The 26,631-nt window shown below is 40.4% G+C and overlaps 1 protein-coding gene across 4 annotated transcripts in view; it reads left to right on the top strand.

Moving 5' to 3' along the window:
* The window catches only part of NLRC3 (NLR family CARD domain containing 3), a 145,830-nt gene that overhangs the window by 47,706 nt on the left and 71,493 nt on the right, over positions 1–26,631 (top strand). For 3 of the 4 annotated variants that reach the window (XR_004536519.1, XM_033915094.1, XM_033915093.1), the window contains exons 4-6: positions 8,734–8,894; positions 13,210–13,470; positions 22,895–24,650. Coding sequence is in view for 3 of the 4 variants with exons in the window: in XM_033915094.1 (XP_033770985.1) it covers positions 8,879–8,894; positions 13,210–13,470; positions 22,895–24,650 (2,033 nt within the window). In the remaining variant the exon portion in view is untranslated. The remainder of the gene's footprint in view (positions 1–8,733; positions 8,895–13,209; positions 13,471–22,894; positions 24,651–26,631) is intronic. The other variant, XM_033915095.1, reaches the window with a different exon arrangement.

Genomic DNA, 26,631 nt, shown 5'->3' with positions numbered 1-26,631 from the left:
AAAAAGTCTAAGTCCCCTTTTGGCCTAAGCCCCTAAACGCTGAAATTAGCAGCATGGAAATGTCTATTCTCAAAAAAAATGTCCAAAATGAGGTTTTGTTTTTTTTTTGAGAATGGCCTACCTCTACATTCAACAGTTTAATCGCCCAGACCACCACAATGTCTAACATTAAAACACATTCCCAACCAAAAAAATGCCAAGTCCGAAAGCGCCCAAAACAAGACCTTTTAGATGAAGGAGGGGCCAGTCCTTCGCCTAAAAACTGGATTCTGTAACCGGCGTCTGTCAAAAACAACACCGGATACAGAATCCACCCCTCCCCCCGCAATGATCGCGGCAGGAGAAATGCCTAATCTCTTCTGCCGAGGCACACCCCTCCTGTGAATACTAGCAGGAGAGATGCCCAATCTCTCCTGCCGAGGTGCACCCTTGACACCTCCCCCCCCCCCCCCGGATACTGGTAGGAGGGATCCCAGGCCCTCCTGCTGAGGTGGAACCCCCCCACCCCCACCCCTGACAACACCATCAGGAGGGATCCCAGGCCCTCTTGCTGAAGACGGCCTCCCACCCACCCCCGCGAACCACCCACCCCTGAACAACCCCACTGGACCCGAACCCACCTCCCCACCACCCCAGACCCCCCAACACTAACCTTTAATGTTGGCCGGCTGGATGGGTCCCCGGTCCGGCCGGCAGACCCCCCTATCCTCAGAATGGTGGGCCTGCCCCTTCCCAGTGCATTGTGGGATGCACTAGGGAGGGACCTAGGGCCTGATTGACCCAGTCGCCTAAGGCTTGCCCATAGGAGGAGCCTTAGGCAACTGGATCAACCGGATGCACCTTAGACGACTGGACCAATGAGGCCTTCCCGGTACATTCTGACTGGACAACCTCATTAAGTTTTGGGTTATACTTTCTGTACAACTAAGTCTAGGTCGGCCCACTTCCCGCCCTTTCTCCTCCTCTAAAAATGGCTCTTTTCGCTCTAGGCGTTCAGAGGCAGGGTAAAGGCCAGCTGGTTTTAGATACGTCTAAAACCAGCTTTGATTATCAGTGCTTGGATGATCTGTCTTTTTGATTGTCCAAGTACCAATTTAGGCCAATTTTTGGACCTTTTTTTTATTATGAGCCCCTTATTGTTTTTATAGATTTTTTAAAAAATTATTTTACAATATATCTGTTAGTAAGATTACACTAGTAATCAAAAGTTCTTTGGTAAGTTTTATGAGAAAATGTCTTAGCTATCCTCTGCATCCATTGCTGGGGGAGGGCCGGGGGTTATGAGAATACAGAATGTATTTGGCTTCAAAACCATATGGGGGAAGCATATGTGTGTTGGGGGACTAAATAGTTAAATGGGGTCTGTAGAGTGCAGTCTTTTATACTTCACATAGCCCTCAATGTGGTCTGCAGCCACTGAAGCTTGCCCTGCTACCCTAATTGAAGTTGTTGGGAGTGGGGAAGAGGTGGAGCAATCAGTTATATTAGCAAGATGATATGCATACTTTTGACTTACATAGCAAAAAAAGAAAGCAATTATACTTAAAAGTAGATTTGCTATGATAGCATCGTGCTTATTTGAATCAGTTTTTCTGTACAAGTTTTGCTTGATTTGTCTTTATTTGAAATTTTATAAATAAAAAGTCTTATCAACAGGTGTGGGGCTTGGTAGTGTCGGGGGCCCCACCAAACTGGTCTGCACAAGGCCCTGTCATTGTTAAGACCAGCCCTGGAAGGGGTACTCATGGCTACTGAGCATTGGAATCTTTTCCATTGCTTGAATTAACAATAGCAACTGAATTAGAGAATGGAAAACAAGGTATAGTGTCCAAATGATTGTGTAATCCAACAAAATTGATGGAACACTGATAGTGTATATAATGTGATTAATATTTTCTAAATTCAAGTATGACGAAAATTATGGAATTGAATCAATATTTGCTGGTCATTTAATGCTCATCCATTAAGAAGAAAATATTGATAGAAAATTGATATATATTATATTTTTCACTTAAATATTTATCACGAAAGCAAATTTTAAAAAAATTAAAATCAAAAATATTAAATTCAAGGGTTTTTGACCTGTGATGATACCCAACCCCGAAATAGTTGTGACCTTATTGATCACACTCTTGGGGTATTTTGAGGTCTTTTTTCCCTTGATTTAAATCACATTATATACACTATCAGTGTTCCATCAATTTTGTTGAATTAACAATAGGCCATAAATGTTCCTTGTGTATAGTTTTCCATGTTTGCCGTGTTTTTCATTTTATTCAGGTTTTAAAAATTATTTTGTTCCTTCTGGGGACAGTATCGGTAATAGTGTGCGCTATTATCAGCATGGTAAAAATCTCTGAAAGAGTGTTTTTGGTTTTTTTTATAATTCTCTCTTGGGTTTTTTTCCCCAGATTATAAACAACATGAAATGATGTAAGAAATATTGGTTCAAATGAATGCACTTTCCTAGGAAGCAATGGAGGAAAAGAGCACAGATAAGAGTGACTTGGGGCTCCTTTTACAAAGCTACGCTAGTGGTTTTAGCACACACTAGACGCTAACACAAGCATTGAGCTGGTGTTTGTTCTAGCCGCGTAGCGCGGGTTTAGCGCGCACTAAAATTCTGCATGCACTAAAAACACTATTGCAGCTTTGTAAAAGGAGCCCTTGGTATATGAATGTTGTTCATAAGGAAGAGCGTAGGGAGAAAAAAAAGAGAAGAGTTGAAATGATATGCTGCAGAGAGAAGTGTCTGCAGGAGCTGTATGTGAGGTCCATGGGGATTCTAAGTGAGTTACAGTGAATGGTGATCAGATACTCTCCCTATCTGTCCTGGTGTACTCCCAGTCTAACTATGGTACTTAGGGCAATAGAGGCTTAAGTAACTTGCCCAGGATCACAGGGAGCAGGGTTGGGATGCTGAGAGACAGCAGTTGTAACCACCAGGCCACTCCTCCACTCCTATCTAATATAGCTTACCAGGGATCTCAAAGTCCCTCCTTGAGGGCCGGAATCCAGTCGGGTTTTCAGGATTTCCCCAATGAATATGCATTGAAAGCAGTGCATGCACATAGATCTCATGCATATTCATTGGGGAAATCCTGAAAACCCGACTGGATTGCGGCCCTAAGGAGAGACTTTGAGACCCATGAAGACTCACCTACTTGGACAAACTTGATGTGAATCGGATTAATATTGAAAATAAGGTCTGTGGGCACTTTGTTCTTCAAGCAGCTGTAATACATCACTTTGACTGATACCTTATATACCATACTCAGGGAATAATCCAGATCTCCAGAAAAATATTCAGTAACATCATAAGGCTGAATACTTTATAATCTGATCACTAACATAAAATCACCTCTTCTGTCAGTTCAAACTCATCTCCGTGTTTCTATGTTGCTTGAAGTGTTGGACTGGTTTTCTAACATTAAGATCGTATCAGGTATACAATGAGGGAAAACTTTCTTCCCCTTGGACCTCTAATTGTGGGGTTCCACAGGGTTCGCCATTATCTCCCATTCTGTTTAATATATACTGACTACATTATAGTATCTGAAATTACTTTCAACGGAATCAATTTATACATATGCAGATGATATTTTCATCTTGCTTGAAACTGATCCTTCTGTGAACAGTCTAACATCTAATGTTAATTCCTGCATCTCAAGGATTCAGGACTGGGCTTCGTTAATCCGCATGAAATTAAACACCACAAAAACAAAACTCTTATGGTTTGGTCTTGGAATAGCTGCCCTTTACAATATTATTATTTTCAGGTATTTCATTACAAATTGAGTTTACCTCTAAACTCATAGGCTTTATCCTGGATTCCACATTTTCTTTTTCATCCCAAGTTGGCAATATAACAAAAAAAATAAGTAAATACATTTTTTTAGTCTTAGAATACTTAGATGGGTTCACCATTTATTTTTTCAGCAGCATTTTGCAGATCTGGTTCAGGTGATTATTTTGTCACAGTTGGAGTATGCTAATTTTCTCTATGTTTGTCTGAATAAATGCAACCTGAAAAGACTGCAACTTATTCAGAATACTATGGCAAAATTGATATTCAGTAAGCATAAATACTATCATGTGACCCCTTTATTTAGGGTACTTCATTGGCTTCTCGTGTTCTGGAAAATTCAATTCAAATGTTCTTGTGTGATTTTTTTAAAAAATTTTGGGATTTTCCCCCCTTAATTCCTATCTTTTTCAATTCCTGTCTACCATCTCATTCAAGAAATATTCAGAAATATAAACTTGGCTTTTGATCTGTTAAGAGAATCAAAACGATATTCAATTTTTGCAAATCTTTTCTTTTTCTATCTGCAAACATTTGGAATGAGCTTCCTTCGGAGATCAGGTTACTTTCTCAATTAACAACTGTTTTGAAAATGTTAAGAACATAAGAATTGCCGCTGCTGGGACAGACCCGGGGGTCCATCGTGCCCGGCAGTCCGCTCACGCGGTGGCCCTCTGGTCAAAGACCAGCGCCCTAACTGAGACTAGCCCTACCTGCGTACCTTCCGGTTCAGCATGAACTTCTCTAACTTTGTCTAGAATCCCTGGAGTGTGTTTTCCCCTATGACAAACTCCGGAAGAGCGTTCCAATTTTCTACCAATCTCTGGGTGAAGAAGAACTTTCTTATGTTCGTATGGAATCTATCCCCTTTCAAATTTAGAGAGTGTCCTCTCGTTCTCCCTACCTTGGAGAAGGTGAATAACCTGTCCTTATCTACTAAGTCTATTCCCTTCCGTATTTTGAATGTTTCGATCATGTCCCCTTTCAATCTCCTCTGCTCGAGGGAGAAGAGGCCCAGTTTCTCTAATCTTTCGCTGGATTGCTCATTTATTTTTTAAAAAATCTCTGGTTGATTCTTCTGTTCCAAGATAATTTTGGGGAGTAGAAATTATCTTACTCTCTAGCTGAATTTAGGAAATTTTGTTAACCGAGTCCAGCCCTTTTTGTAAGGGATAAATCGGTATATAAAACTAAAGAGTGGATTGGATTGTATCTTTTCACTGTTTTCATATTGCCAATTGTAAACATATTGTCCTTGCAGTTAAATAGGGACAATAATTACTGGTATGTTTCCATTTAGTCTCCTCAAACTCAATTTACTCAAATGTGGAACAGCTGTCTAGAGAAAATATTTTCTGGCTTTGCTGCAGTAAAATAATCATTGTTGATTTAAAAAAAGTGTCTTCTGTAGAAAAAGATAAAACTCAGCACCTTATGCTGGATTTGCGTGGCCATGCCTATTTTAAAATGTGAATAGATTGTAAAGCAACATAATATACTGTATAGCAAACAATAGATGTTAGGCTGCAGTTTTTTAAATTTATTTTTATTTATTGGGATTTATTGACTGCCTGAGATTTCTTACAGTGGAACTGATGCTTTCCTCTAGCACAGGGGTGTCAAACTCAAACGCATAAGGGGCTGAAGTCTAAAACATAGGCAAAGTCGCGGGCTGAAATTTTTTATTAAGATACTTAGGGGTCCTTTTATTAATATACGCTAATAATAACTTATTCTTCTATACCGCCACAATCTTGCGGCTTCTAGGCGGTTTACAATCAAGGGAGCTGGACGTTCAGCGAGTTACAATATGCAGATGATCGGAGGAAATACAGAGTGCAGACATTTTAAGAAAGTAAAAATATAAGTATACAGTTTGCTGAGCGAGAATAAAAGACATACAGTTTGCTAAGAAATTTCCGAGAGGACCTGTTAGGAAAAGGTCACGCATTTCAAAAAATATAGCGAAAATTACAATATGATAATAATAACAGTTTATATATATCGCTGAACCGTGAAGTTCTATGCAGACTTATGAGGAGAGAAAGGGAATGGGTAAGAGGTCAGGAGGACCTTTATTGTGGAGAGAGAAAAGAGCGGGTTAGTTATCTAAGTATTTCAGGAACAGTTAGCGCACGCTAAATGCGCACCTTAATAAAAGGACCTCTTAGTCTTAATAGAAGTTTAGGGTAACAACCTCTCCAACCCCACGCCGGCTCTGTGATGTAAACAAAATAAATAAAAAGGACTTTTCCTCTCTCTTTTAGGTCCTAGTTCACGCTTGCTGTCTAACACCAGCTCTGGCAGGATACACATTTCAAATCTGACATATTGTAATCACAAAACAGAAAATAAAATTAGTTTTTCTACCTTTTGTTGTCTGGTCATTATTCAAATCATGTTGGTCCCAGGCTTATGTACTTACATGCCCTTTTTATTGAGATCTGTAAAGCACTATTTAAATTCCTATTGAATGATTGAGAACTTTCCTTAAGTTTTACTTATTCAAGTGCAATACTTGTATGGTTTTGGTAAAATGCAAATAAAGATAAAAACAATGCTGTTCATGAAGATATAGGGCTCCTTTTACAAAGCCACGCTAGCGGTTTAACGCGCGTAATAGTGCGCGCTAAACCGCCACTGCCTCCTCTTGAGCAGGTGGTAGTTTTTTGGCTAGCGCGGGGGTTAGCGCGTGATTAAAAGTCGCGCGCTAAAGCCGCTAAGGCGGCTTCGTAAAAGGAGCCCATAGAGTTAACTATAGAAGGGCATGTGAAAAGTTGAAAGTTAAATGCTTCACTGTTGAGTCTGTTTTCCCTCTTCTGCAGCAATGAGAACATTCAAGAACTGTACTGAATTTGATTGAACATAAGCAAATGTAAATTGGCACTAAATAAGTCATAATTGGCGTTAGATTACATTTGGCAGTGAGTAGTTTTATTTCCTGTATTTCATGCCTGTTCTGTGGGCTGAGTCACAATAAATAGATAAAGTGGGGAAGTTTGTTCTGTCAAAACGTGGAGGACTAGGAAGTCAAAGTAGTTGAATGCAATACTGCTAAATAAGACTCCTCAATTCAAAAGTGAATAAATAAATTATATATCTGGCTTATAGAATGAATAAATTGAATTTTCACATACACTCAGAATTTTGTGATTCGGCCAAGAGCCGTAGCTCCTATAGCCAAACCCACCGCCCCATAACTGTGTATGACTTTTGTGAAAGAACTTTAGGTGAACGTGCTATTCACACAATAAAACTGTTTTTCGATGGCACAAGGAGGGGGGAGAAAAAATTCCCACTTAGCATTAAAGTGTTTCAACAGGTCCCATCATGGACCATGTTTCAAGGTTCTTTTTCAAGGAACCCAGAAGATTGGGCAAATAATCTTGTAGTAAGAAAAAATTTTCATCTCACTTTATATATGACTACAAGATTATTTGCACGATTCACACGACTATTAGTTCCTTGGCATCTGAGCTGCTTACATCATCTTCTGGGTTCCTTGAAAAAGAACCTCGAAACATGGTCCATGTCGGGACCTGTTGAAACACTTTAAAGCTAATTGGGAATTTTTTCTCCCCCCTCCTTGTGCCATCAAAAAACAGTTTTATTGTGTGAATAGCACGTTCACCTAAAGTTCTTTCACAAAAGTCATACACAGTTATGAGGCGGTGGGTTCGGCTATAGGAACTACGGCTCTTGGCCGAATCACATAATTCTGAGTGTATGTGAAAATTCAATTTATTCATTCTATAAGCCAGATATATAATTTATTTATTCACTTTTGAATTGTGGAGTCTTATTTAGCATTATTGTGTTCTGTGGGCTGTACATTCTTCCAGGTAGGTTCGCGCCGCATCATCTAATCTAATCTAAACCTTAAGTTTATATACCGCATCATCTCCATGAGAATGGAGCTCGACACGGTTTACAAGAACTTAAAATAGTGGGTAGAGAAGAAGAAAAAGGATTACATGAACTTATGTGTAGAAGGGGGGAGAGAAAGGGGGGAAGGATAGAGCTACAATTTGCTGAAAAGCCAGGTTTTCAGTTGTTTGCGGAATAACTGAAGGGAGCTCAGGTTCCGCAGCGGGGTGGTGAGGTCGTTCCAAAGACCTGTGATTTTGAAGAGAAGGGATTTTCCCAGTTTGCCTGAATAGTGGATGCCGCGTGGAGAGGGGAAGGCTAGTTTAAGCCTTTGGGCATTTCTGGAGGAGTCGGGACTGGAGGAGTTGAAAGACAGTGGGATAAGAGGAGGCAGGATTCCGTGAATGATCTTGAAAGCCAGGCAGGAACATTTGAAATGGATTCTGGAGATTATTGGGAGCCAATGAAGTTTGGCAAGGAGTGGGGAGGCATGGTCAGACTTGCGTTTTGAGAAGATCAGTTTGGCTGCAGTATTCTGGATTAGCTGGAGTCTTAGAATACTTTTTTTGATAGATTTAAGTAGATGGCATTGCAGTAATCTAGTTTGGAGAGGATGATGGATTGGACAAGGATGGCAAAGTGTTGTTGGCTGAAGTAGGATCTAGCTTTCCTCAGCATGTGAAGGCTGAAAAAGCATGATTTTGTCAAGGAGTTGAGGTGGTCATTGAGGGAGAGAGAGGAATCGATAGTGATACCAAGGACCATCTGTAGGTTCACATGGCCTGCTGGTCGACTGTAGCAATCCTAGCAGGCTGTCTTAGCCTCAGCTGCACGTTCCCTATGGTGTGGTCCTCTGCAGGCCGCGTGAACCTACAGATGAGCGGCGCATGTACCGGCGGGCCAGCTTTAGGGGAAATTTGAAATTGTCTGGTGGGCCAAATTTCAGCACACCGCGGGCCAGAGTTTAACATGTCTGCTCTAGCAGGTTAGGGTGAAGGTGAAGGAAAAGATGCAGGTTTACAAGTTATTCCTTCTGGCTACTGCTTTGTTTTCTTCTCCAGAAACATGGAAAAGGGATAAGCTGGCAAATGACCATTCAGCCTTCCAAGACTAAAGACGGATACAGAAGGAGATGTACATCATGGCAGAGGGATATTCCACCCAGGTTTGGTGCTGTGGATTGGAGGGAACCCTGAAGGAACTTTAATGCTAGTTATGGAAGGTGAGTGTGGTGGTTTAGATAAGTGGCACAAGGTGTAGAGTAGATATTCTACTACATTCTTCATGAATATGTTCATGAGGCCACCTGTTTTTAAATTCTTTATTCTTTTTTATAACTTTCAATAAGTGCAATACAGGAAAAAATCATTGTACACTTTAACATCACTTAATAACCTATCAAAGACTCATTCAGATCAAATATCCCCCCTCATATATCCCATAATTATCTTTAATCATAAGAAAATCAAAAATTACCTCCCCCCCAAGGACATGTATGTTCAAAGGGAAAAAATAATATTCATTCTTTACAGTATTTTGTTAATGGCTCCCAAACATCCCTAAATTTCTTAAAATGTCCCTGCTGTATGGCTATTGCACGCCCCATTTTAAAGATGTGGCATAAAGAGTTCCACCAAAAGTTATAACTCAGTCGGTCTCAATTTTTCCAATTTTTTGTAATATGCTGTATGGCAACTCCTGTCATAATGAGTAAAAGTTTATTATTGCTAGAAAATATTTGACTCCTAGCTCTCATTGATGTACCAAATAACAGTATCATATGACAATGCCACCGGATTTTCCAATAAATTATTTACTTGACTCCAAATGGAATTTACCTCTCCTCACGTTCTTTCTATTTATGTTTCTTTTTTTTCTTCTTTAAAGTATTAATTTTGTAACTTTATCCCTTTATTCCTCACATATTCAATTTTGTCTGTATGTTTGTTCGTCTAACCCATTATAAATAAATTTTAAATTGTATGTGTATTTTATACTTTACTGTAACTCGCTTAGCAAATTATGGATAAGCGATTTATCAAAGTTAAATAAACTTGAATTCCAAAAACTAAGTACTAATGGACAATAGAATAGTAAATGATCCAAAGTCCCAGCTTCAAGATTACAATGCCAACATCTATTAGACTTAGAGCTGTCTAATTTTTGTAAACGAACTGGATGGGCAAGCCTGCCAAGTTAGTCAGCTCCAGGAAGTAGATGGTTTGGCCAGTCCTGATTTTGAACTTGCATCTGAAAGCAATGTGGTATTTGAAATCAGTACCTTAGGACCTGTAATGCATCAGATATCCAAAACGGGTCCGACCACTTTGCAACTGAACTTTTACCAGAATGTTTGGCTGGTTCTGAACCAATTTTTGCTTATGTATTCATGTGATATTGAAATGTTTTTATATTACATATATTTAATAAACTTGGCACTTATTTATCTGTGTTCCCTGTGACATCCAGGAGCTATTGTTCTCCTTTCATTCTATATTATGAGCAGCCACAACCCCTGAAACTATAAGGCATAAACTTGTAGGCCCTCATGTAACTCATGTTAGAGGCCAACTGAATTTCAGTTTCAGTTACGGTGCTGAAACTGGCCCAAAATTGGTTTCTGTCCTTTTTTGGTTTTGGCCAAAAGGCTACAGCCATACTTTCGGTTTTGGCTGAAAATGACCTTGTTATATTGATAGAAGCCAAACATTTGTGCTTTGTCTAATTTGTTTCCCTCTCTCTCTCTCCCCAAATAGGAGTTGCGTCTACCCCCCACCTACCCCATTTACCTGTAGATGCCCCCCTCCAGCCTCACTTAAAATTCCTGGTAGTCTAGGGGTGTAGTCAGCAGTTCTACCTGATACGCCGCCAATTCAAATCTATTCACTGATTTACTTCAGTGAATAGATTCGAAGTCTGAAAAAATTGACTCAAGGATTCAGTGACCAACCTTTCACCCCCAATGAGACCTGACATACCTCCAAGCCTCCTAAAGCAGTGGCTGATCAGCAGAGACAGTGCTCTTAATGGGCTGCTCGTGGTCTGCCCATAGCCTGCCCTGCCGGAGCCTTCTCTCTGCTGCGTCATCAGTGACATCACTGATGACGCAGCAGAAGGAGGCGGGACAAACCGCAATCAGCGTCTTCAAGGCCTTCCATCACAGCTGCTGCTTTTGGAGGCCCGGAGGTATGTCAGGTCTCACGGTGGGAGGGTTGGTGGGGTGCTGCTGCATAGGGGGATGGAAGGGAGGGATGGAAAGTTGCTGCACAGTGGGATGGGTGGGAGGAGAGGGGAGGAAAGATGCTGCACGGGGGGGGAGAGAGAGGAAGAATTGCTGGGGTGGAGGAGAGGAATAGAGAGATGAAACAGAGGTAGAATAAGGTGAGAGGGAGAAATCCTGCATATGGTGGAGGGAAGGGATACATGCATGAAGAAGAGAGAGGGAGAAATGTTAGACATAGGGTGGAGGGGCAGGGAGAGATGGTGCATGGGGAGAGAGAAAGAAATGTTGCACATGATAATGAAGGGGAGGAAGGGCTATATGCTGCATAAAGGAGAATAGAGAGGTTTGACCCAGTGCACAAGGCAGAGAGAGAGAGAGAGATGGTAGACAGTGGGAAAGAAACAAATGTTGGATATGGCAGTGGAGGGTAGAAAAAAGTAATTTTATTTTCTATTTTGTGATTACAGTATGTCAGATTTGAAATGTGTATCCTGCCAGAGCTGGTTTTAGATAGTGAGCATGAGCTAGGACCTAACAGAGAGAGGATAAGTCTTTTTTACTTATTTTGTTTACACCTCAGTGCTGGCGTGGTTTTGGAGAGGGCAAAAGATGGTGGTGGTGGGGGGATTGGTGAAAAAGCTACAAAATAAATCCATCAGGAAGTTTGAAAAAGCCCCAAAAACCCAACACCACCCAATTGGGCGGGAAAATCAAATTTATGTTTAAATGATTTTTATTGAGCCAAGATAAATGCACAATTCAACCAATCCTTCCAATAAACGTAGCTCAAGCAATTTTCAAATATACAAACACCCGCCCACCCCGGTCCGGAGTAATCAAATTTAAAAATCAATTCAATGAGCCAAATCGAATTGGAAAACTTTTCCCTGAATTGGGCAGCACGAGTAGTCAGGGCAGGAGTGATCATAAGTTGTTCCTGCCTGTGCTGATCCTGCTCTCAAAATGGTTGCCCGACACCCCGCCCATTAAAAGTTGGGAGCAGGAGGGGTGCTCGGTCCCTCCTGCTCTGTAGGCCCACCAAGCCCTTGGCTGGGCACGGCACCCCCCTACCTTCAAGTTGGGAGCAGGAGGGGTGCTTGGTCCCTTCTGCTCCTCCAGGTCCAGCAACACATCTGCCTGGGCCTTAGGCCCTGCCCCGGTGCATTCTGTGATGCACAGGGAGGAGCCTAAGGCCCTGATTGGCTCAGGCGCCTCGGATTCCTCACCATTTGGGAGGAGCCTGAGGCACCTGAGCCAATCAGGGACTTCCTAAGGACTGAGCTCCAAACTTGGAGGTAGGGGGGGTGCTGGGCTGGGCCTGGCCAGTGGGTTGGTGGGCCTACGGAGCAGGAGGGACCGAGCACCCCTCCTGCTCCCAACTTGGATGTCGGGGAGTGCCGGGCCGTGTTGGGATGGGCCGTGCTGTGCCGGGGGTGGCCTACAGAGGGGATGTCGGGCCGTGCCAGTCAGGGAGGCTTTTTTCATTTTTTTTAATAAGCCTGATATTTTGAGGCCTATTAAAAAAGAATGAAAAAAAAAAAAAAAAGCCAGCAGAAGCCCTGACAGCAGTGACAGGAGGCTGTTTCTTCTGTCACTACTGTCAGGTTCTGCGCATGAGCGGAGATCGCACATTTGTGATCCCTGCTCGTAAATGGGGGCATTCCTCCGATCACCCCCATTTGAATATGACGGATTGTTCCGATTCGGGCAGGTTAGTGAATCTAGCTCATTTTGCAGTAAAACCAATGTTCATTCTTTAGCATAGGTTTTCTTGTAGAAGACTACTTCTATGTTGGTTTGTAATATTTTAGGTTCAATAAAAGAAGTATAGATGAATGAGTGTATCTGCATAAAGTATGTGATCTGAAGGGTGGGTGGTGGGATTGAGGAAGTGACAGGACCAGGGAGAAGGGGAGTAAAAATACAGTAAATGATGGCAAATAAAATCCAGATAAGGGAGGGGGGTTAGTAAGGTAGAGGATGGGTAGACATTATGGAGCTAACCATATAAGGCACCAACTAAATTTAGGTGGCTATGAACTGGGTTGCTGGCTATGAACTATTGGCCAATTAAAGATAAGTGTTGGAGTTTGAATTGCACTTCAATAATTTTTTTAATGCTTAGTAAATTCCTATGAATTATGACTGACGTTAGAAAGTAAATTTGATGATTATTTCAAAATCTCATTTCACAAGATTCACTTACTTTCTCTTTAAATTTTTTTCATACTCTGTTTTATTAAATCTCTGCTTTTTTAAATCTCACTCTTTATTCCTCTTTTCTCCACACCCTAATCCCCCCCTCCCTTGGCAGGTGTGTGGATCAATCGATACCGAAAGCAGCTGGTGAGGTCTGTGTCTCCACAGCTTCTGGAGGAGATTGTTTGCTATATGCAGAAGTTGGATCTGCTAAGTCCTGAAGAGACCATTCGTGTACAGGAAGTAACCTCGCTGCCAGAACAGGTGAAAGCCGTTATTGATGTTCTGGCTAGCAAGGGCAATTATGCTTCTCAGTCCCTACAAACTTTTATTGAGACCACCAATTCCCAGCTGTATCTACACATCACTGTCTATGGTGAGTGATTTCCCACAGAGTCTATTACCTGATGTTTTGTTAGTTAAAGGATCAATGGAATTAATTCTATGGCTATCCTTGCTGTCACCTAAATTTCAGTCAAACGATCCATCCATTCAACCTTAGTGCCTCAAAACTCATAGGACCCATCCATTCCACCTTTTACTATGTCAGTACACATAGGACCAATTTATTCCACTCTTCATTGTATCAACATTCATAGGATCTGGCCATTCCATGTATAATAGTCTCTGCATTCATAGGATATATTCAGGCCTCCTTATCCTGCTTTTGGGGTAATGAGGTCTAGCAAGTGCAGTACAGTGCATTCTCGTTATTCACAAATTTGCTTATTCGTGCAAAGTTTGGGCCCATAAAATGTAACCTATTTTTGCTATTAACGAGGCATTTTTACTTATTCACGCAAAATACAGTAACCCATTTTTACTATTCATGGTCATTTTTACATATTCATAGACATGAGGATGAAGATATTCGTAGAGCTATACAGTATATGAGTTGCATCAGAAGACTGTTTTTACAAAAAAATGTATATAAAATACATTTATAAAAAGCAGAATATAAGAAGCAAGCTGTTCTTTACTAGAAGGGTACAGAAAATGATAACTTTATGATGCTAGTTAGCAAAAATGTACAATAAGCAAGGTTGCACAAGAACCTTTCTCCCTTTTTCCCATAGGATCAATGGGTCTATAGTCACGTTTTCAGTATTCAAGGGGTTTTCTAGGAGCCTAATCCCAGTGAATAGCAAGAATGCATTGCACTTTGTATGAATTCACATTCCGCAGATTTCCCCTATGTATATGAATATACCAGGCCCATTATTCCCATTTCTGAAGATCATCTCCATTCCAGCTGAAAATCTGTTTCTCTTTTAGATGGATTTCAGTCAGCATACATTTTGAAGACCTTTTTATTTTATGTCTATATAGTTCTGATGATTTATTCATTTTATTTCTCTGGTTGATCTTTTCATTTCTATCCAATAGATTCTTGGAGGGGGGGGGGGGATGAATTTGTTCCTGGCAATTGCTGTATGAGGTGTAAATGCTAGTAAAACTATGTGCATGTTTCTGATGATAAAATCACCACAGCAACTATCAATTCCATCAGAAGCTGATTAAAACATTTTGCAGTAAAACCAATGTTCATTCTTTAGCATAGGTTTTCTTGTAGAAGGCTACTTCTAAGTTGGTTTGTAATATTTTAGGTTCAAAAAAATAAGTGAAGATGAATGAGTGTATCTGCATAAAGTATGTGATCTGAAGGGTGGGCGATGGGATTGAGGAAGTGACAGGAGCAGGGAGTAGGGGAGTAAAAATACAGTAAATGATGGCAAATAAAGTCCAGCTAAGGGAGGGGGTTAGTAAGGGAGAGGATGGGTAGACATTATAGGGATAACCATACAAGACGCCAACAAAATTTAGGTGGCTATGAACTGGGTTGCTGACTATGAACTACCAGCCATTTAAAGATAAGTGCTGGAGTTTGAATTGCACTTCAATAGTAAAAGTTTGACTTTATGAACCACTTTTGAGTTAATGTTTTGCACAATAGCACTCAGAATTTACACCTAGAGAGGTTTTGGATCGATGAAAGGGAGCTTGACCTGTTAACATACATATTGTCATTATTGACATTAATCAGTGCAGGCATCCGAGATCCTTTCCTCTCTTAGAATACTTTGGACTTGTGAGTTGGTCCTTGAAACCTGTTGGTTATTTTTCAATTTGAAACTCGGAGATTTCTGTCCATTATTTGGTCATTTAGCAAAAGTAAAATCCCAAACAAAAGTGAATGAAGTCCCATGATATTTATGCCCACAAGCTCAGCAGCTCTTGTATCTGCTGTGTCATTAGCATCCTAGTTCCAAAAAAAGCTTCGCTCTTACTGTTCTGTAGCATAATCAATAGCTTCTGCCAGGAATGTTCTGCTGTTGTTTTAAGGTATTACTGGACTTCTTTGATGGAATATTTTTCCCTTTTTGCAATAGTTCATTTATCACTTTCAGTTAATTATAATTGGTCAGGCTGCTTCCTGCTCAGGCAATATCCTGTCTGTGCTGCTAAACTAGAGGTTTTTGTAAGATCAAAGTTGCACTCAGTTCAGGATGTGAGTACAGTCATGAAGTATTACAACCCAGAAGCACCCACAATATAACTGCGCTATCTCATGGGAGATCTATCCAGCACTGAGTGATACCTCAGATCTCCTGTTAGTCTGACTGACTGAGACTTTGGTGGTATTCTGCTTCAAGTTTGATTGCTTGGAGTGGTGGGGAAGAGAGAGTTGATAGTTTGTTCACATGGCTCCAAGTGATCTCGAGAAGCATACTATTTTGGAGGAACCCTCTTGGCCATTGAGGTTTGTGTTTTGGAGCAGATCTATTACGAAGAAAAACTGAAGCAGCAAACAAAAAGTTTGAGTAAAAACAAACCTTAATCCACCACTTTTTTATTTTAAAATATCAAAAAAGCTTGCAACAAGTTACAAACCAGAAGTAAAACACAGATTAAAACACAAAAGATTGAGAAGGAATACATAACAGAGACATAACCATAAGTGGGCCTAGGCCTCACCACTTCTACCGCAGGCTCACCCAGCAGGCAGGCATGCCTTTGCTGTAGCTGGCAGGGGTTCCCAAGTTCAGCTAGCTGAATCCATGCCAACTAAGGTTTTAAAAAATTTTAATTATGGTGGGGAAGGGAGAAGGAAGAGGAAAGGGGAGACAGGGGAAATGAGGTGCCTAATCTCCCCCCTCAAAAAAAAATTTATTTTGGGTTTTGACTATGCTACTGATACATAAGGAAAATAATACAGATCATAGCTTTAGGGAAAGACATGTTCTGCTAGCTGAATCCATGCCAGCTAAGTTTTTTTTAAAATTTTAATTATGATGGGGGAAGGAAGAGGAAAGGGGAAATGGGATGCCTAATCTCCTCCCCCCTTAAAAAAAATTTTTCATTCTGGCTATGCTACTGATACATAAGGAAAATAATACAAATCATAGCTTTAGGGAAAGACATACAAAAGGGAATCATACACCATAAATCAAATGGTCATTCTGCCAGATGATTTATCTAATCTACAATCCATGAGTATCAAATAATCCAAAGTGAACTATCTAGATATAAAAAGCATGATTAAAATGATACCCTTGATATTCATTCCACCGTGGTTAACCTTGCTGTGCTGACTTCATTTAGGGCTAGATTCACTAAGCCCCGATCGTGTTTGTGATCATGTACCGACCCAATTTTACTCTGAACTGATTCACTAATCTCGTGGGCTGATAAACCTCCGATCCTATTCCATCCGTTCATGCAAATGAGGGGAAATGGCATGCAAAGTAGGCAGGAAGCGATTCACTAAACACAATCTGGAACACCGACTGTACTGGCCGATCCAAAAACAAGCGACTGCTGGGGAACCAGTTGTTCACATCTCTGCCCCTCAGAAGCAGTTCTCGCCTTGCTCTCATCCAAAAAGTGCCCTGCTCTCTGTCGCCCTGCAGTGCGATCCTATGGTTTTAACCCACGGGTTAAAATCGCTGGCTTGCACTTGGATCAAATCTCTGCTCGCCTGTGAGAAAACTTCAGAGAGCAGGACGGAAGGGCCGGTTATCTCGCTGGCACCAACCTTTAGAATATCATACATACATACATAGCTAGCAAAACTACTCTGCTTGTTACCTACATACTTAATCATGTAGGCTCTTGTGGCTTTTCTGGATGGTACCCTGCTACGAACCACCTGCCAGAATCATCCTAATTGGTTCCAGGGGTGATATCAACTTGGATGTGATTCACTACTTAAAGTGGCCGAGGTACAGGAGGTATTTTTCTGTCCTTGAAGAGCACACAATCTGAGATAAGTTGCATGCACCTTTTTCTGACTACACATGCAATTTTTTCCTCAAGTTAGTCACCCTTGTCACCTTTTTCAATTCCAGTTACCACTACTACTACTTATTTCTATAGTGCTACTACATGTACCCAGTGCTGTACATTAAATATTTGACATGGGGCTGCTTGACCTGGTCAGTGAAACAGGAGGGAAATTTCTAGGGTGTGCTTCCTTTCCTAAGGGGAAAGGATTCTCAGCCTGCAGCTACAAATTATTTAGACACAAAAACTGTAATATAATGATTCAATATCCGATTTATTAATAAAACATAGTAAATAAATTGAGCCCACTGGAGACGCTGAGAGAAGGTGGGACCGCGGCAACTCTCCTTGGGCCAGATACCACCCTTAGCCCTGACACAAGAGCACCGCCCTCGCAGCCTCGGACCACAAGCTCTCCACGGAGCCAGGAGACCCCGCGGATCGGATTGTCTCCTCCTCTGGAGGCAAGTTTAACAGTGGAGAACTTGGGAGATGGGGAATTTTGGCAGGAAAGCCCCATTATGGAGACTGAGTCAATATCAACGCTGAGTGAAGAACATGCCCAGAGGGGAAAATGCCAAGTAGATTCAACTGACGGTGAGCATTTTTTCACTAAGCAAGAAGAAATTCCTATAATTAAACCGGCTGAAGTGACCCTGGAATCATTATGGGACCTTGTGGCTAACCTTGGTAAAGCCATAAGTCCCCACTTTCAATATATAGAAGGGAAACTAATTGAACAAACAAAAGAGATAAAAGAACTTAAAAATGATATGCTCTCTTTTAAAGTAACTAGTGGAAAAATGGAACAGGACTTGGTATCTTTCAAAAATATTCAAGAGACATTAATTAAAAATAATACAAATCTTAGAAGAAAAATTGAGTTTTTGGAAAATAATGCTCGTGGTAACAATCTAAGATTGATTAATTTCCCAAGGGTCGCTATGGTGTCCCCTAGAGAAATGATTAAATTATATTTACAGGAAATACTGGGAGTTTCAGAGGAATGTTTACCTCCACTCTCTCAGGTTTACTATTTGCCTACAAAAAATCAAGTTCATTGTCAAGCAATTAACAACTCGGAGGTATTAGATGTTTCAACTTTACTTGACCCAAATGAAAAAACTCCACACAAAAGCTGCCACAACCTTAACAAGATACTACAAAAAGGCAGAGTAGTCAAAAGGTTCAAGGAAGAGGTCGCTCAGAGGAATTATAAACCCCTACCACTCTAAACAGAAAAATATTTTGTAAATGTAGGGAGCCCTCAGTGTGAACGAGCAGCCATAGGAGACCAGCTCCAACACTTCACAAACAGGCAGAGGTCATGAACCCCCATCCCCACCCATGCTGGAAGTTGTAACGATCCAAGTCAGCTCCACCCCTTTCCAGCCGACTCGGATCATTACAACTTCCAGCATAGATTCCTGAAGAAGGGCTTGTCTCCGAAACCAGGCTGGTTGAACCTGGTGTTCTGTTGCGTATGATTTTGGTGCTTCAGAGGTTGATTGCATTCAGTTAAGTTTGGGTGTTATTTTTGATTGCATTTTTGGCTGGGGAGCTGGCTGGATAGGTTCGGTTAGGGGCCGCTCAGAGATTTTTCATTTGGTTTGCACTTTCATGTGTGATTATAGTTGATTGAGTTGTGAATGTTTCCACTTTATGTAATTTATTTAAATCATTGCACACAACGGGGGCCCAGTGATGGTGTGCGGGTGGGGGTTCATGACCTCTGCCTGTTTGTGAAGCGTTGGAGCTGGTCTCCTATGGCTGCTCGTTCACACTGAGGGCTCCCTACATTTACAAAATATTTTTCTGTTTAGAGTGGTAGGGGTTTATAATTCCTCTGAGCGACCTCTTCCTTGAACCTTTTGACTACTCTGCCTTTTTGTAGTATCAACTTTACTTGAGACATCAGATAAAGAAATGGCAATTCCAGCGACATTAATCTTAACGGTGGCTCTTCAGCCAGATAAAGCATGTATTTTGAGACTATTCATCAAAAATAGACAAAAAGAATTTCATGGACTTAAAATTCAGATGTTTCCCGACCTCTCACATGAGACGCAGAAGCACCGACGTGAATTTCTTCTTTTGAAGCCAGGTGTTTTAGCTTTAGGGGCTACATTTTACTTAAGGCACCCTTGCAAGTGTATAGTGCAATACTGTGAAATTAAGTATGTTTTCTTTGAACCTTTTCAGTTATCTAATTTCTTGGCATTATCTCGTTTGAAGGAAGAACATCATTAGCTCTTTAGATTAATTTAGGCATTAGCTCTCAGCTCTACAGTTTTATATCCTTGACTATTTTCTTGCATTTTGTTAATCTTGGATCCTATTGTAGGACTTGAGTCAAGTTAACATATATATTTTTTTTCTTTCTTCTCTGATGTTGTAATGTCAACTTGATTAAATTTGTTCTCATGTTTAACTTCTTTCTGTACAAGTTAATATGCTTGATATAAGTTTGAAAATGATAAATAAATAAATAGTAAATAAATTGGCAGTGTTTATGCCTGGAGTATAATTCCCCTTCTCTCCTGTCTCTATACGCCAAGGTTGAGCTTCCAGACTATTACATTTATAGTTTATTTTACATCACATCCACTGTTTAACATCTTTAGATAACACAATAGCAAAACAGATCGCATGGTTTTAGCTAAGAGCTGTCTGTTGGAAAACAGCATAAACAATATCTGTAATACTTCCCCTTCAAATTCCATGCATATATTTATTAACATAAGCTGTCAATTATCTTATCCCTTATTTCATCTTAACTACTACTTTATCTTAATACTTCCATAGCATTAAAAAACGTATACATTATCACATCTCTTTGTTAGAATATTCTGTGTATACACATAATCTTATAATTTCTTTACATGGTGAGTTTATTTCATACCTTAATTTAATTTATCATTTCTCTTTACTAAATATGTCTTTTTTTTAACTTTAATTTGATTCTCTCTATATAAAGCTGTACGATGCAATCAAGACATTTAATTTTAGATGGCAGGAGTGAGGTATACAATGTTTTTATTATCTTTGCCCTTGTAAACCTAATTTTTTTGGTTATTTTTTTAGGAAATATTTAAGGGAAACATCTGGGCTTTACTTCACTTTTAACTAATGGCCCTCACCATATTTTATGAAATTCCTCCTGTTGACGATTTCTGCCAGTTCCCTAAAATCTGTTTTTCTCAAAATTACAACAGGACCTTTATCATGGGATTTATTGTTGCATGAATTCTTATAATTCTGAGTCTATTTTCTATTCTTGTGCTTAGTCAACTTCTGCTATGTTTTCCCCCCAATATCTCTACAGAACTTAGTATTTTATTTAGTTACCTGTTACAGCCTATTTAACTTTTGACACCATAGTATAGGCCAAAGTACAGAATAAAGGTGAATTAGATATATCTCCTTACTCCACTGCTCCATATCTAAACTGTAGTCTTATTTACCCCATATAATTTGAAAAGTGTTATCTTTTCTATGCTTTCACTTGTCATACTTACCATTTTAATTCAGTTACAAAGCTCTGATCTCCATCTGTAGCATGTTTATCCATGCTATTGCCTGTAGCCACATTGGTAAAACTTGATCACATTCAAGAGATGGTTCCTGCTCAATAGAGCTTAAGATCTAATTAAAACAGATAAACAGGACAAGTAGGGGACTATCTTATCAATTCATATGTTCCATCTTTGCTTGCCCCTTTTACTCTCTATTAAGGATGTTTTAATATATATTGTTTTGATATTGCAAGTGTCATGTCTCTAATTATATATTAATGTTTTACTGGGTTGTAATGTGTATAAGAATATTTTACTGTTGCAAATGTATATTGCCTATGTTTGGGTTTTTCTTACTGTACACTTTCTTGAGTAAATTTCTTCAAAAAGGTGATAAATAAATCACAAATAAATATATTTCACAAGTACCGGTAATAGGTAGGGTGGTTCAGAAGCATTGTGAGTCTTGTACCAAAAAGGTTTATTTGAAAATCAACAACTGTATTAATAATAAAATAATAAAAAGAAACCCACCTCCTTCCTTAGCCATATTTTCTAATTTTGAATTCATAGCTCCTCATTCTCTGTTTTTTTTGTTTTCCTTTCTTGCTGAAATGAAAAGCTTTCATTCACAGTTATCTAGAATTTTTCCCTTATGTTAATTGATCCTGCCTCTTACTGTTCCTAGTCTAGTCATTCCAGCAACAATTCTGAGCATTGTTCCCTCTAAACAGAACAGGAGTCCTCTACCTACAATCCTGCCAGTGGGGGATGCTGTTTCCCTATGTTTTCACTAGTAAGGGACAAGCAAGCTGTGCAGGACTTCAAGGAACATGCCTGTCCTTAGCAATTGAAAACACAATACTGAAGCACCGTCCCTCACTGGAAGCAGTGCAATTGGAGGACTCCTGCTCAGCTTACACGGAATAATGGTCCTGAGGCTTGTAGCCATGCACCAGGTATCCTTCTGGAAGCCTGTAACATGAGAAAATTGAACCAGGAATCCTCCTCAGGAAGTACTGTATCTAAGTTGGCCCACTTCCCTTTTCTTTAACAAATTTCTTACTGTATTTTTTCTTTCCCAGTTGTGTACTCATTAACATTTGGGAAAGAGGTTATAGACTATTTTCCCTTTAGAACCAAATATATGTGAACACTGAGATTGACTATAAACATTGTTGTTTGGATGAGAGCTCTGATTTACTTCCGGAAGCTGGGATTTTTACCTCTGTAGTTTTTACTGCCCCTACCTATCTAAGGAGAAATAATTTTGATCTGGGAATCAAACCTAGGTCTTCCAAACAAAATTGTTGCTTTTGGGGCAGCTCTTAGGTCTATATTCCCAGATACATTTGTGCCCCAAAGAGTTGTAGAAAAGCATTGTTTGGCAAAAAAATCATCTGAAAAGAAACCTTTGACATGAAGATTTTTTCTATCAGGAATATTATGACAGACACTATTTGAAACAACTGACAAAACTTCAAATTAAGACAGTTGAGCATACTAGAATTCTCCAGCAAAATGCAAAGTTAAAACTGGCCTAATATATGGAATATAGTTCCGGTGTCTCTCTGTGCTCTAGAAGTTACATAATGATATGGCTGCAAGTTGTGTTGATATTCTTCTTTCAGCTAGGCAGGGTTCAGCTTGTTGTATTGTATAGGTAATATTTTTATGATTCCTTTTATTTGTGCAACTTGTCTGTATCTTGCCCTGTTAACACATTTTGTACCTTTTGTATGTTAAAATCAATAAAATTCTTTGAACTTAAAAAAAACCCAACTAGCCTAAGAATTGCATTTTGGTTTCAATCTAATCTTAAATAGGCTACAAAAAAATTGAATTGTTAATTTCTCATTTGCTGCTGTATTTTTGACAACTTTAATACGTAAATAAGACTTACTCAGGCAGCTAATTTTCTGATGTTGATTTTATCCAGTTTGTTCTGTTTCAGGCTGTGGTTCATTTCTCACCTCCACTCTTTTGGTTCTCTTTCCACAGACCCCATGGTGCAAAAGCATTTGGAAATTCTACAAACGCGATTTGGAGTGGGTATGGAACTTGGCCCAATATCAGGGAGACCTGCTCTGGAAAGGCTGACTAACCTCTTCCTGGTGGAAGGACTAACAGACATCCAGCAGAAAGAGCATGACTTTATGCAGATAGAGACCACCAAGGGCATGAGAAATACCTCCAAAAGGATTCCTTTGGAAAGGCTATTCCTTCCATTGTCCAAAGTCAGCATTCCTCCTAAAATATCTGTCACTGTGGGAGCTGCTGGGGCTGGCAAAACCACTTTGGTGAAACTCTTTGTCTATAAATGGGCAAAAGGAGAGATTGACCAAGACATTCTGTTTGTGCTTCCTTTTACATTCCGAGAGCTAAACATTTATGAGAAGTTGTCTGCAGAAAGGCTTATCCGGACAGTGTTCCCTCATATCACAGAACCTAGCTATATCTCTAGTGGGACAGCAAGGACTCTGTTAATTCTGGATGGACTGGATGAATTCAGAACTTCTCTAGATTTCTCCAATGCAATGGGATGCACAGACCCTAAAAAGGAGATCCAAGTGGATAATTTGATTACCAATATCATCCGTGGAAACTTGCTACCAGAGGCATCCATTTGGATCACTTCAAGGCCCACAGCAGCCAGTCAAATTCCTGGAGGACTAGTTGACCGGATGACTGAAATTAGCGGTTTTAGTGATGGTGAGATGAAGGACTTTTTGGATCAAATGTTCTTTGAGAACAGAGACATATCAGACCAGGTCTTTAGTCATATTAAAGCCAACAAAACCCTGCATATAATGTGTACTATCCCTGCTTTCTGTCGAATTACTGGTTCCTCACTAGGCTACCTTCTCAAGAACAATATAGATAAATCCCCAGAAATTCCCAGGACCTTGTCAGAAATCTATTCCTACTATTTAAAGATGTCACTGAGTTTTAGTGACTGGCAGGAGAAAGAGAAGGAAACTCCTCGGATAGACCAAGCTGTAAGCAATAGCAAGAAGCTGATTGGTAACCTTGGCAGACTGGCATTTTATGGCTTGATGAAGAAGAAGTATGCATTTTATGAACAGGATATGAAAGCGTATGGAGTAGATCTGACATCACTACATGGCAACCTGTGCAATAGAATATTACTAAAAGAAGACACACATTTTACTAGCATCTACTATTTTACCCATCTAACTCTTCAAGAATTCATGGCAGCAATTTACTATCACACTGCTGCTAAACGGGCTATATTTGATCTCTTCACAGAGAATGGAATGTCCTGGCCCAAGTTAGGTTTTGTTAACCACTTTAAGAATGCAGTCCAGAGGTGTCTGCTGTCTGAGGAGGGGCAGTTGGATATTTTTGTGCGTTTCCTTTGTGGTCTCCTCTCCCCCCAAGTGAACAAATTATTGTCTGGTTGGCTCCTGGTGAAGGATGAGCACAGTGGTTACCGGAGTCATGTGATCAATTTCCTACAGAGCTGCCTGAACACAGACTACTCCATCACCTCAAGAACTGTGAATATTATGCACTGCCTACATGAGCTTCAGCATACAGAAATTGCCAGGATTGTAGAGGATGCCATGAAAAGTGAGAGCTTGGCTGGAAAATTGACACCTGTTAACTGTTCTGCCCTTGCCTACCTGCTGCAAGTATCGGAGGTCTGTATGGAGGAGACCAACTTATCTAACTGCCTTACTTATAACATTTTCAAAAGTCTGCTCTCCCAACTTCTCTACTGCAACAACCTCAGGTACTTTTCATTATTATTCACACTCTGTATATTCAGGTGAAACCATATATTCAGAGAATAGCAAGCAAGCCCAACATCAATCTTCAAGGCTTGCAAATAAGTTGTATAATTCAGAATGTGAAAGGTTTTTAGGTCAAATGTATACACATAAACCCAAGTTCCAGTCAAGACCTAAAATATAACACCCAGTTAGAATAGAGGGTTTCATTTCTTCCTCTCCTAACATAAGAAACAAGAGGGCCAATGGCCTGACGGTGACTGGACATTCATTCAAACAATTCTGACTTGGAAAGAATTTCTATAAGTCATATTATGAAACTTTGGGAGGGGGAAAAGTTGTTTGTTCTTGTCACCAGAACTTTTTAGAATATGACCTATAGAAATCTTTGCCCCCTCTTCCAGAGCCAGAACTGTTCCAACAAATTTCTAGCCTCAATTCATACCAGAATTTTAAAAATTATGGTATGAAATGAACTTTCCCGCCAAAATCTCCTGCCTTCCTGAGAAAACCACCCACCTCAAACTCCAGCCAATCAGGTTTGAGACAAACTGCAGACCTCTCCGCATAACCTGAAGAAAGCCACTGCAAAATCTCTTCCTCTCTCTAAGAGATCCCAAGTGCCTATCCCATGCCTTCTTGAATTCAGACACAGTCTCTGTCTCCACCACTTCCTCTGGGAGACTGTTCCACACAACTACCACCCTTTCTGTAAAAAATAATTTCCTTAGATTACTCCTGAGCCTATCACCTCTTAACTTCATCCTATGCCCTCTCATTCCAGAGCTTCCTTTCAAATGAGACTCAACTCGTATGCATTTATGCCATGTAGATATTTAAATGTCTCTATTATATCTCCCCCTCCTGCCTTTCCTCTAAAGTAACTTCTGCACTATTCTGTACAGCACAGGAGAATATTGTAAAAACAGCACTGAAAAGTAAATTCTAATATTCAGCACTAATAGCATGCAAATCATATGCATGCTATTTGTGTTGAGCATTGGGAAGTTATTTTTTGGAACCTGCCTGGCTCATGTGCACAAGAGCTGTGCAGGTAGCAAAGCTCGTGTGCGCATGTCCAGGTGGTATGACTCAATGCCCAACAGTATGACTCAATGCTCGACAGTATAACGCAGGACCTACTCCTGCTGGAGCATTGGTCAAAGACTTGGCAACTAAGTTTCAATGCCAAAAAATGCAAGGTCATGCACCTTGGCGGCAAAAATCCATGCAGGACTTACACCCTAAATGGTGAGATCCTAGCAAGTACTGTAGCAGAACGTGACTTGGGGGTGATCATTAGCGAAGACATGAAGACTGCCAATCAAGTGGAGAAAGCTTCATCCAGGGCTAGACAAATCATGGGCTGTATCCGTAGAAGTTTCGTCAGCCGTAAGCCCAAGGTCATAATGCCGTTGTACAGATCCATGGTGAGACCCCATCTGGAATACTGTGTACAATTCTGTAGGCCGCATTATCAAAAAGATGTGCGGAGAGTTGAGTCGGTTCAGCGAATGGCCACCAGGATGGTCTCAGGACTCAAGGATCTCCCGTATGAGGAACGACTGGGTAAGTTGCAGCTGTACTCACTCGAGGAACGCAGAGAGAGGGGAGACATGATCGAGACGTTCAAATATGTCACAGGCTGTATCGAGGTGGAAGAGGATCTCTTTTTTCTTAAAGGACCCACGGCAACAAGAGGGCATCCGTTGAAAATCAGGGGTGGGAAATTTCATGGCGACACCAGAAAATATTTCTTCACCGAAAGGGTGGTTGATCGCTGGAATAATCTTCCACAACACGTAATTGAGGCAAGCAGCATGCCAGATTTTAAGAAAAGATGGGATTGGCATGTGGGATCTCTTCATGGAGGTAGTTAGGGTTGGGTCATTAGTGTGGGCAGACTAGATGGGCCGTGGCCCTTTTCTGCCGTCATGTTCTATGTTTCTATGTGGTGAGGCCAGAGGGGATGAGGTGGTTTGG

The sequence above is a fragment of the Geotrypetes seraphini genome, chromosome 11 (genome assembly GCF_902459505.1).
Source record: "Geotrypetes seraphini chromosome 11, aGeoSer1.1, whole genome shotgun sequence".
NCBI classification, from domain to species: Eukaryota; Metazoa; Chordata; class Amphibia; order Gymnophiona; family Dermophiidae; genus Geotrypetes; species Geotrypetes seraphini.
Note: the sequence above shows the minus strand (reverse complement) of the source record. Positions and strands in the feature narration are given on the sequence as shown.